The sequence below is a fragment of the Schistocerca gregaria genome, chromosome 4 (genome assembly GCF_023897955.1).
Source record: "Schistocerca gregaria isolate iqSchGreg1 chromosome 4, iqSchGreg1.2, whole genome shotgun sequence".
In the NCBI taxonomy this organism is placed as follows: Eukaryota; Metazoa; Arthropoda; class Insecta; order Orthoptera; family Acrididae; genus Schistocerca; species Schistocerca gregaria.
In genome coordinates this window covers 327,379,927-327,394,311 of record NC_064923.1, presented here as the reverse complement: position 1 = coordinate 327,394,311, position 14,385 = coordinate 327,379,927, and the positions used below count along the sequence as shown (strand labels likewise).

General features: G+C 38.2%; 1 protein-coding gene across 3 annotated transcripts in view; it reads right to left on the bottom strand.

Annotated features, from left to right (window-relative positions):
- LOC126365742 (DNA-directed RNA polymerase III subunit RPC6) overlaps positions 1-14,385 on the bottom strand; it is an 89,473-nt gene that overhangs the window by 24,110 nt on the left and 50,978 nt on the right. For all 3 annotated transcript variants that reach the window (XM_050008193.1, XM_050008195.1, XM_050008194.1), the window contains 2 exons: positions 11,456-11,704; positions 9,556-9,807 (listed from right to left, as the gene is read on the bottom strand). In XM_050008193.1, the coding sequence (XP_049864150.1) occupies positions 9,556-9,807; positions 11,456-11,704 (501 nt within the window). The remainder of the gene's footprint in view (positions 1-9,555; positions 9,808-11,455; positions 11,705-14,385) is intronic.

The following is a 14,385-nucleotide window of genomic DNA, read 5'->3' as shown; positions in this document are numbered from 1 at the left end:
TGAACACAATTTAGACATCCTGCTTAGAGCTCATAAGGGACTGTTTCTTAACATTTTGGAAGAAATTGAAATATACACCCACAAAAATAAAGATCCGTATTTAATCCTCAACGAGCAAAGCGAATTCAATCATAACGCCTATTTTTGCATTTATGACGATCTACTAAGATGACAACTGTTACGTGTGGAGATGGTGCGCGGTGGAGAAGCTGAAAGACACGTGCAGTACCTGGTGTCGTTGACGGAGCCCTCCTGTGCGGCCGTCTTACCCGCGGCGATGGACATCAGACGACTGAGCGGACCGCGGCACAACACCGAAATGGCGGGAAATACGGAAGCAGACCGTAGAGGAAAACAAGTTCACACCATCACCATAGATATATAAATCGCCCTATATTTTCAGATCGTATAAAAATGATAATTTTACTGTTTTTTTTATTAATGCTGACAAGTACAGATTTTAACCTTGACATCTACATATTTTAATTAAGTATTTTTAATTAATAAAAAAAAGATCTACTGAATACAGTATATGCAAATGGAATGTAACAAATGTACCAGACGCCACCTGTCGGTAATAGTGTTATAATTAATATAAATGACGTGCACTCTGCCAACCAATTTTATGTCACGTAGCATATGAAAATTGCTGGATTTGGACAGGTTTCTTCTGTAACTGATATATCAGTTACGCTCTGGTACATTTGATGTTGATTAGATAGGATGACAAAGATTTGCTTCCATGAAATAGTAAATTAGTATCATTATTTTTACAGATCTGAAGATGGTTCTGAATGAACCGAAACCAGTCATGTTGTTGTTGTTGTGGTCTTCAGTCCTGAGACTGGTTTGATGCAGCTCTCCATGCTACTCTATCCTGTGCAAGCTTCTTCATCTCCCAGTACCTACTGCAACCTACATCCTTCTGAATCTGCTTAGTGTAGTCATCTCTTGGTCTCCCTCTACGATTTTTACCCTCCACACTGCCCTCCAGTACTAAATTTGTGATCCCTTGATGCCTCAGAACATGTCCTACCAACCGATCCCTTCTTCTGGTCAAGTTGTGCCACAAACTTCTCTTATCCCCAATCCTATTCAATACTTCCTCATTAGTTATGTGATCTACCCATCTAATCTTCAGCATTCTTCTGTAGCACCACATTTCGAAAGCTTCTATTCTCTTCTTGTCCAAACTATTTATCGTCCATGTTTCACTTCCATACATGGCTACACTCCATACAAATACCTTCAGAAATGACTTCCTGACACTTAAATCTATACTCGATGTTAACAAATTTCTCTTCTTCAGAAACGCTTTCCTTGCCATTGCCAGTCTACATTTTATATCCTCTCTACTTCGACAATCATCAGTTATTTTGCTCCCCAAATAGCAAAACTCCTTTACTACTTTAAGTGTGTCATTTCCTAATCTAATTCCCTCAGCATCACCCGATTTAATTTGACTACATTCCATTATCCTCGTTTTGCTTTTGTTGATGTTCATCTTATATCCTCCTCTCAAGACACTATCCATTCCGTTCAACTGCTCTTCCAAGTCCTTTGTTGTCTCCGACAGAATTATGATGTCATTGGCGAACCTCAAAGTTTTTATTTCTTCTCCATGGATTTTAATACCTACTCTGAATTTTTCTTTTGTTTCCTTTACTGCTTGCTCTATATAGAGATAGAATAACATCGGGGAGAGGCTACAACCCTGTCTTACTCCCTTCCCAACAACTGCTTCCCTTTCATGCCCCTCGACTCATGACTGTCATCTGGTTTCTGTACAAATTGTAAATATCCTTTCGCTCCCTGTATTTTACCCCTGCCACCTTTAGAGTTTGGAAGAGAGTATTCCAGTCAACATTTTCAACAGCTTTCTCTAAGTCTACGAATGCTAGAAACGTAGGTTTGCCTTTCCTTAATCTTTCTTCCAAGATAAGTCGTAAGGTGAGTATTGCCTCACGTGTTCCAGTATTTCTACGGAACCCAAACTGATGTTCCCCGAGGTCGGCTTCTACTAGTTTTTCCATTCATCTGTAAAGAATTCGTGTTAGTATTTTGCAGCTGTGGCTTATTAAACTGATTGTTCGGTAATTTTCACATCTGTCAACACCTGCTTTCTTTGGGATTGGAATTATTATATTCTTCTTTAAGTCTGCGGGTATTTCGCCTGTTTCATACATCTTGTTCACCAGATGGTAGAGTTTTGTCAGGACTGGCTCTCCCAAGGCTGTCAGTAGTTCCAATGGAATGTTGTCTACTTCGGTGGCCTTGTTTCGGCTCAGGTCTTTCAGTGCTCTGTCAAACTCTTCACGCAGTATCATATCTCCCATTTCATCTTCATCCACATCCTCTTCCATTTCCATAATATTGTCCTCAAGTACATCGCCCTTGTGGAGACCCTCTATATACTCCTTCCACCTTTCTGCTTCCCCTTCTTTGCTTAGAACTGGGTTTCCATCTGAGCTCTTGATGTTCATTCAAGTGGTTCTCTTTTCTCCAAAGGTGTCTAATTTTCCTGTAGGCAGTATCTATCTTACCCCTAGTGAGATAAGCCTCTACATCTTTACATTTGTCCTCTAGCCATCCCTGCTTAGCCATTTTGCACTTCCTGTCGATCTCATTTTTGAGACGTCTGTATTCCTTTTTGCCTGCTTCATTTACTGCATTTTTATGTTTTCTCCTTTCATCAATTAAATTCAATATTTCTTCTGTTACCCAAGGATTTCTACTAGCCCTCGTCTTTTTACCTACTTGATTATCTGCTGCCTTCACTACTTCGTCCATCAAAGCTACCCATTCTTCTTCTACTGTATTTCTTTCCCCCATTCCTGTCAATTATTCCCTTACGCTCTCCCTGAAACTCTCTACAACCTCTGGTTCTTTTAGTTTATCCAGGTCCCATCTCCTTAAGTTCCCTCCTTTTTGCAGTTTCTTCAGTTTTAACCTACAGGTCACAACCAATAGATTGTGGTCAGAGTCCACATCTGCCCCTGGAAATGTCTTACAATTTAAAACCTGGTTCCTAAATCTCTGTCTTACCATTATATAATCTATCTGATACCTTTTAGTATCTCCAGGGTTCTTCCATGTATACAACCTTCTTTCATGATTCTTAAACCAAGTATTAGCTATGATTAAGTTGTGCTCTGTGCAAAATTCTACCAGGCGGGTTCCTCTTTCATTTCTTAGCTCCAATCCATATTCACCTACTACGTTTCCTTCTCTCCCTTTTCCTACTGCCGAATTCCAGTCACCCATGACTATCAAATTTTCATCACCCTTTACTATCTGAATAATTTCTTTTATTTCATCATACATTTCTTCAATTTCTTCGTCATCTGCAGAGCTAGTTGGCATATAAACTTGTACTACTGTAGTAGGTGTGGGCTTCGTATCTATCTTGGCCACAATAATGCGTTCACTATGCTGTTTGTAGTAGCTTACCTGCATTCCTATTTTCCTATTCATTATTAAACCTACTCCTGCATTACCCCTATTTGATTTTGTGTTTATAACCCTGTAGTCACCTGACCGGAAGTCTTGTTCCTCCTGCCACCAAACTTCACTAATTCCCACTATATCTAACTTTAACCTATCCATTTCCCTTTTTAAATTTTCTAACCTACTTGCCCGATTAAGGGATCTGACATTCCACGCTCCGATCCGTAGAACGCCAGTTTTCTTTCTGCTGATAACGACCGGTCATATGAATAAAAAATTTGCAATCAAGACAGTTTTTAAGTAACATTATGACAGGAAATAGTTTCACACAAAAACTCTCAGTCACGATGTGTGCGCAGCCTACCCTCTCCTGTAGCCATTTATTGTTGAGGCACGGCAGCATTACATACCGTATCATGGTTTTCTGTTGAATTGATCTCTATTTTTTTTCTGTTGTGTATTTAAATTTGTTTAATAACTTTTATAGTAATGGATGGTCGAAAATGGAGCAGTGGGGTGACATATAGAAAAATAGTATTAGAGATGAAGGAAAAAATAAGTGAAGTGTTATCTCAGACACGAAAAATGGATTCCTTTTTCACAAAGCCTGCTGTCAGTAAAGAAAACAAAACATCAGGAAGATTATATAATGTAAATTGAATTTAGGGTATTTTGTGCAAGGGACTATGTTGTAAACGAGATTTTTCTAAAAACAAGCATACCAACTGCAAAGTTGTAACTTAATCCCAATCAGAGATCTTCAAATTATTGCTAACATCTCCAAACTGGAAAATCATCTTGCACTTACAAATAAAAATGGCCGCCATTCAGTAAATGAGCAAGGTAATTTTTTTAAAGCTGTTTTGTACTTCATAGGATCATCACATTTTTAAAAAAATCAAAATTTTTGACAATGGTTAAGCTATCCTCACTGGACCACTTCATATGGATTGACTCACAGAGAAGGATGTAATCAAATTACTCAGAGACAGTAAATCTCTCAAGTTCACTATGGATTATATGTTTTTTGGTTTCAGGTGAAACCAAAGATGGCCCGAGTACGAAGGTAATTGATGACACTGTGATGGACTGTGAAACACTACTTCCTGCTACATCAGCTAGTGTTCAGCAAAAGGATGAAACTTTTGAGTTTCAGTTTGATTTCAAGAATCCTGGTATATGGCCGAAGAGGTTTTCTGACTCTTAAAGATGTAAAATTACAAAAATGAGAGCAGAAAACGAATGTGATCTTGACACAGTAAGAGCATTAGAGAAGGTCACAATTTAAGTAAAGATTGGTTTCTAAAGCAGTTAAAAATGGGACAAAAGTTAAAAGAGCATGGCTAGCTTACAGTGAGAGCAAAAATGCTTTATATTGTATTCCCTGCAGACTATCTTGTCACTTACGCTCAGATTCTGAGTCAAAATCATTCTTAGCTAATGAGGAAGGGATTGTTAATTGGAAAAAAACGTAGTGAAAAATTACCTGCCCTTGAAAATTCACCAAACCATAAATTTTGTTTTTGCTCTTGGAAGGCTCTAGAGTCTTCTCTCAGAATCAGAGGCACTGACAGAGAGCTGCAAGACCAGATAAAAAAAGAGGAATCTCACTGGAGAGCACTGACACACTGTATTATTGATGCTGTCGTTTTTCTAGCGAAGAAAGGAAGTCCGTTTAAATGAACAAAAGAAGTTGGTGATTTTGGTGATCCACAGAGTGGGAAATTTCTAAATACCATTGATCTTATATCACACTATAGTATCCCCCTTAATCTACATATTGAATGCCACAAGAAAGAGTAGATTAGCTATTTTTCCAAACATATACAAGACGAGTTCCTTGACTTGATTGCTGACAAAGTAAGACAAGACATAATTAAAGACATTTCAGATGCTATATACTTTTCATTGATGTTTGACTGCACTCCAGGTATCAGCCACAATGAGCAGATGACTCAAGTAGTTCGCTGTGTCAAGGCAAATGACTCAGAGGTTGTGGACAGTTTTGTTTACTTTTTTATAGTTACAGACAAAACAGGAGAAGGTATTAGTCAAGAAATACTGAACAAAATAGAACAAGATGGGTTGAATATTAAATACTGCAGAAGTCAGTCTTATGACAATGGAGCAAACATGGCTGAAAAGTACGAAGGAATCCAGTCAAGAATTCTATTTCGTACCATGTGCTGCTGACTCTTTAAATTTGGTAGGAGAACATGTAGCTGACATGTCTGCTGAAGCCCAAATGTTTTTTGGAACTGTCCACAGTTTGCATCTATTATCTGTGGGTTCCACATCAAGGTGGGAAATCTTACAAAAACATGTACCAACATGCAAGAGTAGAGGCAGTTGAAGCAGTTTATAAGCATTTTCATACAGTTGTAAAGACTCTGGAAGAAATTGAAACTTGTAAATTCTTAACACCATAAACAAAACACAGGCAAGGTCTATTTTAAGAAAATATGAGAAAACTCAAATTTATTGCCTTAACTTGTTTCTGGCATGCAATATTGGAAAAGAGAGAGAGAGAGAGAGAGAGAGAGAGAGAGAGAGAGAGAGAGAGAGAGAGAGACCATGTTAATCAGTTTCTGCAAAGAGAATACCTTACAACTGATAAAGCTGTTTGAAACATTCAAGGCCTTTTGAACTTTCTGAAAACTTTCAGGGACTCTTGTAACTCTGAAACTATTTCTGAGGCCAAAGTGCTAGCACAAGATAATGAGGTATCCATGGTATTCCCAGAAAAAAGGATCAGAAGAAAGAAAAAATGACCGATGATCTTTGTGAGGATGAAGTATCCAAACATTCACAGGAAGATTTGACAGAGTGATAATGGAGCTGAGTATACGGTTTACTGCACTGGAGAACATTAGTGTAAAATTTAGTTTTCTGTGTGGTGTCCAAATTCAAGAAGTGGAAGTGGAGGACTTAAAGATCAAAGTAGCAGAACTGTCTGATACCTACACAAAAGGTCTAAACAAGGAAGAATTTATTTTTTAAATTGAAAATTTCAAACACCGTGTCCTGGTAATAGAGAGAGACTTGCAAAATGCCACTGTATCATCCACATTAAGTTTGATTTATAAAAATAAATTGGTAGAGGGCTATCCCAACATTACTACAGCCTTAAGAATATTTCTTACCATACCAGTTTCTATTTCCTCTGGAGAAAGATGTTTCAGTGAGCTGAAACTCATTAAAAATCATTTGAGGAGCATGACTGCTCAACAAAGATTAACAAATCTCAGTATAATCTCCACAGACCACAAACAAGCTACTTCCATAAAGCATGATGATATCATAAATGTTTTTGTAGCCAAAAAAACTTGGAGCGCAGTTTTAAATTGATTATTGTATGAGATTTATGGTATATTCTTGAATATTTTAAAATTGTATATGTTTCTTTTCTTTGACCTTAATTCATTTAATAAAATAAGTATTTTGAAATATATTACCAAAATTACTCTAATTTTTTTTTATTTTTATGAGTGGGGGCGAAAGAAGGTGCCAAATTTAAGCTTGCCCCCTTCTTAAAACTCTTAGATCCGGCCCTGGTAATATGTTCAGTGGTTCAGTTATGTTGAAGATTGGTAGTAGCAGATTCAGACACCAAGCGTCACACAGGCACACATTCCTGAAAGTTATTATGGTGATATGTGGTTCCAAATAGTCTGATGCCAAATCAAAGGTGAAGCAAATGAACAGTTCATAAAAATCTTTCAAATAACTGCGGAACTTACAGTATCTATCAAAGCGGCTACTTGCTGCAAATTTGTGGTTCTGTTTGTCTGTTGGTAGCTGAGCAATGTGATGGATGCTGGAGACATTTTGGTTCGCTTGGTTTTAAAAAATGGTGCACAGTCATGGGTTGCAGTCACATAATAAGCAGTGGCTCACTAGCTTCACTGCATATGCTGGGGTAGAACTTTTTCTTTAAGTTTCTGTAGCCTGTCACACTGAGATGCACAAGATACACCCATACCCTAGAAAGAACCAATGAATGCTTTACAGAACTGTTGTAGACAGGATCTGTTTGTGCCACAGACTTTCCTGCAAAGGCACTTTGAAATGTCTGACACTTTAAGTCACCTTTCTTTAATGTTTCTTAAGTGCAGTCACCATTTTAGTTTTTGATCCAAAACAAAACTCGTGAACCTGACTGTTTGGTTCATATAAAGGCCCGTTCTTCTTGTCAGCATATAAGATAAGTGACTTTTACAATTTTGTTTGATGTAATGAAAAAAATAAAAAAAATAATTACACATCATTTATTCATTCTTGGACAACATTTTCTGAGTTTTTTTAACAAATTCAGTCATCATTAAGGCCCCCACCTGAGAAGTTAAAGTTGCGCTGTTCAAAATGAGTTGTGTCAATGACAGATGTCCTGTAGTCTGCAAATTTTATCTGAATTCATTAAACAATTTTCTTAATCTATATGATACTGCACACAGAGTAATAGCAGGGTTTTTTTGAAAATAGACAAAATAATAATCTGTCGGACTTTTGAAAGAAAGATGCAGTTGGTCATGTTTCCTGCAGAAACTAATGAATAAAAAAATGCCTATTACTCCTTGCAGGCATACCCAAGGAGTAATTCAGCCAAATGTCAGAAATATATTTTTATTAGTGTGCCTGTAATCAATTGGGTTGGAGTTGGGTTGTTTGGGAAAGGAGACCAGACAGTGAGGTCATCGGTCTCATCGGATTAGGGAAGGACGGAAAAAAAAGAAGAAAAAAAAAAAAAAAAAGGGTCAGATGGTTAACATACAGCTAAGATTTTGGGCTTTTAAGTCCTTCCTTACATCTGATAAGAAAACAGGCTCAAGTAAAGTGAGTGGTTGCTTATGAGAGGTGATCAATAAACAATACAGCACTTTGTTTTTCTGAAAGCAGGATGGTTTTGTTCAGGATTCCAATACATCATATTATTCTCCACTCTTTTGCCTACAAAATCCTATTTTTCAACATAATCTCTGTTCAATGCAACGACATTATGCCACCTTATTGCAAGGAACTGTTGCCAGCACGGTACCACATTACTAGTCGATGTCAGAGCCATTATCCTGCTGTATTAACAACATCTGCATCATCCATTGGAGTGCTTCTTTCATTGGGTCACACAGATGGTAGTCTGAAGGTGTAAGATCCAGGCTGTAGGGTGGATGAGGGAGAACAGTCCAATTAAGTTTCCTGAGTGCTTCTCAGGTGTGTGGACTGGTGTGCAAACTTGTGTGAGGCCTTGTATTGTCATGGAGGAATTATTGATCAGTGAGTATTTCCTTTTTCCCGTCTCCTGCCATGGTGATGAAATGCAGATGACAGGAGGAACTGTAGTAGAGCTTTTTAGTTCCTCCATTTGATTTGATTTTCTTTATCTTTGCCGTGTGGTGATGACATTTCATACATAAATTATTTTATTCAACACTCTAAACAACAACTTTTTCAATTTTCATCCACACTCCACCATAATATTAAATAAATCTACACATCATGTTCCAAATTTTGTACTTTCTGTTGATTACTGTGGTCTCTGTGTGAATGTCGCAGTAAACAAAAACAGAAGTGTTAATTTCCATCTCAAAATTTCTGATAAAAATAACTGAAGCGTAGAAATGGTCCTAATCTATGTGCTTCTTGAATCCATAGCTGTAGATATGAACAATGAACTGCTTATCCTTATGTCCAAAACAACTCTAAATTATTATGTAACTCATATTTTTAAAAGACACTTGTGACAACCCCTTTCTGCATAAATGATTATCCTTTTCACTAACTGGATAGCCGGAACTTAATAAGTGATAAAGTGAAAATTTTTGAAGAGTTCTCTATAATGATTATCAACACCTAAACAATTACATTTGCAATGGCCTTAGAAAAGGCCATGTTGTTTACTGGTGGACTTCATCTTCAAATATGGTAAGTGAATGAAGATTTCAAGAATCACTAAAGGTCTGGATGAATCTTCTCTGAGAAAATTTCATACATATGAATAGTTTCTGTAAAAACAATGCTACTTTACCATGTATATGACTCATGGAAATAGTTGACGCCCATTACACCTCTCAACTACTAAAAATCTCTGCTGAGAAAGCATCATGAACTTACTTTGCTGATGCCCAGGTCATTTATATATTTCCATACATCCTTCGATGAAGCATATGAAATATTTCTTGCTGCTATTGGCCCTCCTTTGCATTCCTTTGCAGCTTCAGTCTTGGTTAACAAAAACCTATAGCACTGCTGATTTAGCACATCAACAAACTCTGCTTCAAAGTCCTGATCACAATACCAGGCTCCACCTGTGACTGAACGATCTGGCTCCAGATTATACAGCATATAAACTTTTTTCTTGCTTGCCTGAAAAAATTAATTTCCGATACTCATTACAATGAATAGCAGAAATTGAAAGAGGCATGAAGATACACATTAACTTCAACATGACAAATAATTTCCCATCAGTTTCCGATGTTCCACCATAATGTATATGTAACTTTTTTCATTCTACTCGTCAAGAATTTTAAAAAAAGTTTTCCCCACGAATGACAAGTCATCAAAATAATGCTGCTGCATCAGCTTAATGAAGTAATGAAAATTAAACTTTGTTGTCATTCTTTCAAATACTTTAGTGAGTAATAAAGCCACCAAAGAACAGGTAGTGTACAGAACCTAGTTTCATTCTTATACACAGCAAAGAGAGAAATGGAAAGAAAGAAGTATTACAATGAAGAGGGCCAATAAAATCATGGATGAGCTTTATGATGCAAGTATGACAATGTAATATTTCTCTAAATAAACACTTAAAATCCATAGAGATGCATAAACAAAACTTGTGCTCAGAATTGTAAAGTTTATATATCTAAAAACAAAGATGTAAATAAAATAAAATAGAAAGAAACTTCCACATGGGAAAAATATATTAAAAACCAAGATTCCAAGACTTACCGAGCAGGAAAGCGCCGGTAGATAGGCACAGTGAATAAAACACACAAACACACACACACAGAATTTGAGCTTTCGCAACCGGCGGCTGCTTCGTCAGGAAAGAGGGAAGGAAAAGGAAACCCACATCCTTTCATCTTTCCTTTTCCTTCCCCCTTTCCTGACGAAGCAGCCGCCAGTTGCGAAAGCTCAAATTCTGTGTGTGTGTGTTTGTGTGTTTTATTCACTGTGCCTATCTACCGGCGATTTCCTGCTTGGTAAGTCTTGGAATATTTGTTTTTAATATAAAAACAAAGATGATGTGACTTACCAAATGAAAGCGCTGGCAGGTTGGTAGATACACAAACATACACATAAAATTCAAGCTTTCGCAACCAATGGTTGCTTCATCAGGAAAGAGGGAAGAAGAGGGAAAGATGAAAGGATGTGGCTTTAAGGAAGAGGGTAAGGAGTCATTCCAATCCCCAGAGCGGAAAGACTTACCTTAGGGGGGGGGGGGGGGGGGGGGGAAAGGACAGGTACACACACACACACACACACACACACACACACACACACACACACACACACACACACACACACACACACACACACACGCGTTGGCAGAAACATACATGCTTATGATCTACAGCACAGGTGGGCAACTTGCAGCCCATCTGGCACACAATTGGCTTCAATCCAGCCAATGGAAGAAATTCTGGGTGAAAATAAAATGAGTGCTCTCAAAAGACACATGTTTTGATGCATAGTTTGTTGACATGACATGTCAAGATAGGGATGTCATTCATAACAGTTGCATTACTCCATCAACATTCACATTGTGGACTCTGTACTTGTGACTGTATGTGCTAGTAGTATTTCTGTCATGTCATGATGAGACGGCCCATGAACTTAAGTAAATATGTCAATCAGACCCATGTGTCAACAAAGATGGACCATTCCTAATCTAGAGAGATGTCACAAGTTTGAAACGAAGTCTCCATAAAGATAAAAATGGGTACCAGATATGTGATACGATTTCGCAAAATAACACTTTTATTATGTGAGAAACAAGTATTTTACTTACAGATACCGATTTCACAGCTTTGATTAGTTTCTTATTTTCCAGGTTTTTCAATATCTTATTAAGCTGTGTGAGTATCAAATTGGATTTATGTCTTATATCTCTGATCCAGATTCCTTTGTTTCCAGCCTCTTCAATGATTCTGTAAACCACTTTTTCTTCATTGTCAGCACCTTTAACATTCTGATTTTTTGACGGATCTTTCAATTTGTACAGCAGTGTTCCTTTTTGATTGAAGAGATCAAAAAACCCCTGGAAAAAAATGGAAGCCATACCAAAAATGTTAACATAGTCCTAGGGATATAAGGTAAGAAGACTTTTGTCAGCCTTACAAATTTCTTAAATTAGCTTCTGACATTTTATTTTAACAACTGAACACTTTCTGAAGATAAATAATTAAAACAGAACAAGTTAAAATACAGCAATTTACACTGTTTAAACAGAGAACAAGAATGTGCTGCCAAGAAAGCTCACCAACGACATCAGCTTTCAGTAAACAATAGTTACTTGCCTACAATAGCAAAATATCAATTATGGAAAGAGTAGATTGCTACTCACTGTAAAGATGACACATTCCGAGTTGCTGGCAGGCAAAACGAAAAGAGTGTTACATATTAAGCTTTCGGCCAATGCCTTCATCAGAAAAGAAAAACACACAGTGTTGTGTGTGTGTGTGTGTGTGTGTGTGTGTGTGTGAGGTGTGCTTGCACTTGTGAATGTGTGTGTTTAAAGTAGATGACTCACTGAAAGGGAGAAGTGCTGCATCATCGATAGGTACCCAAATAAAAGGTACACTGCTTGGTTAGCTTTCGGAATGCACTTCCTTTTTCAAACTTGTAGGAAAAGCATGCACGCATGCACATGCAAACGTCTGTCTCCATACATTGTGCTCTGTCGTCAGCCACCTCTTTCCTGCCCCACAGTGAGTGTATTGGGGTTAGGTAGGATGAGGGATGTAGAGAGGTGGGAGGCAGGGACAGGGTTGGAGGTTAGTGTCCAGCAGCTTGCAGAAAAGTGGGGTGCCATCTGGGGGCTAGCTAGAGGTGCAGGTACAGGGGGGCAGATGGCAGAGGGCTGGGCACGTGATTTGGTAGACTAGGGCTTGAGATAACAGCATGCAACTAGCTGATGTGGGGACACAGATTTTTTTTCTTTTTGGGGTGGGGGTAGGGGCAGCGAGTTACCTTAGATTTAGGCCAGGAAGGTTAGGGGGCAGAGGATGCACTGTAAGGAGAGCTCCCATCTGTGCAGGGTGGTGTGGAGGATCCAGATGGTGCATATTGTGAGGCAGCCATTGAAATCTTGCATGTTGTGCCCTGCTGTATGTTGTGGCACTAGGTGGTTGACCTTGTTTTTGGCAAGGGTTTGGCAGTAGTCATTCATTCTACTTGACAGCTGTTTGGTTGTCATACCAATGAAAAACACTGTGCACTGGTTTCAGCAGAGCCCAATCCACCCACCCAGCACCACCTTCTCCAGTTCCGTCACAGATTTATCCTACTCCATCAGAGGTCAGGCAGCTGTTATACACCAGCTCTGTTGCAACCACTGCACAGTGTTTTACATTGGTATGACAACCAATCAGCTGCCAACTAGAATAAATGGGCACTGACAAAATGTTGCCAAAAACAAGGTAAACCACACAGTAGCACACATGAAGCAGTCGACAACATGCAAGATTTCAATGGCTACTGCACAACCAGTGCCCCTTGGATTCTCCCCAGCACCACCAGCTTTTCTGAGCTGTGCAGATGTGACCTATCGTTACAGCACATCCTTTGCTCTCGTAATCTTCCTAGCCTAAAGTGAAGGTATCTCACTGCCCTAACCCATCCCCAACACAATTTTGTGTGTGTGTGGTGTGTGTGTGTGTGTGTGTGTGTGTGTGTGTGTGTGTGTGTGTGTGTGTGTGTGTGTGTGTGTGTACGTGTAGAAAGCTGTGTAAGAAAGCTAGCTGAGCTCTGTCCTTTTTGTTTGTGTACCTATCAACAACGCGGCACTTCTGCCTTTCATGAGTAGTTTTCTTTATTCCTAAATAATTCGTTATTCTCAAGCAGAACTTCCCATGCACTATTATACCTGCCTGTGTTTTTCTTTTCTGATGAGGGCTTTGGCCGCAAGCTTAATGTGTAAGTCTTTTTTTTTATGCCTGTATGCAACTCAATGAGTCATATTTACAATGAGAAGCGATCTATCCTTTCCATAACTGTTAAAAACAAACATAAACATCATAAGTAGATAACATGAAGACTTACTCAATACTGTTTGTGGACATAAATTTGTGCACTAGTTACTTTCGCATAAAAATGTTTAAGACTATATCAGATTACTAAAATGTTGATTAAAGTATATTTGCACGATAATTGAGACTCCTGTTGTTTGGTGTAATGGACAAAATTTTATTTGTGATTCAAATTTTACTGGAAGATCAGCAATTTCAATGTAAGATCAGCTATGGATGGAGCATCAGAGTTCAAATATTGGCTGACTAGACACTGTCACAAGACAATAGCTAAACATTTGTGTGCACAAGAGAAATAAGATCTGCTTCCACAAGTCTTATTTGCATCTGGAGTATTAAAATTTTGTAAACTTTAACTTGTCCCGTATACTCGAGCTCTAATGGTATGATTGTCCATATACTATTATACCTGAAATTGTGTTTTTCTTTTCTGATGAAGGCTTTGGCCGAAACTTTAATCTATAAGTCTTTTAGTTGTGCCTGCATGCAACGAGGGTTGCCACAAGTTTCCGCAAGTGAAATTCCATGATAGTTAACTGATTTCCAGACAAGTCTTAGCATTTTTCCCAGACAAATTTTGAGGATTAGATGTAAGAAAACTATCTTTGCAGCTATGGTACAAGAAACAATATTGCAAATGAGGAAATACCTAAAAAAACTTGCAAGTAGATGGCGTTTCTTGGTGTGAGCA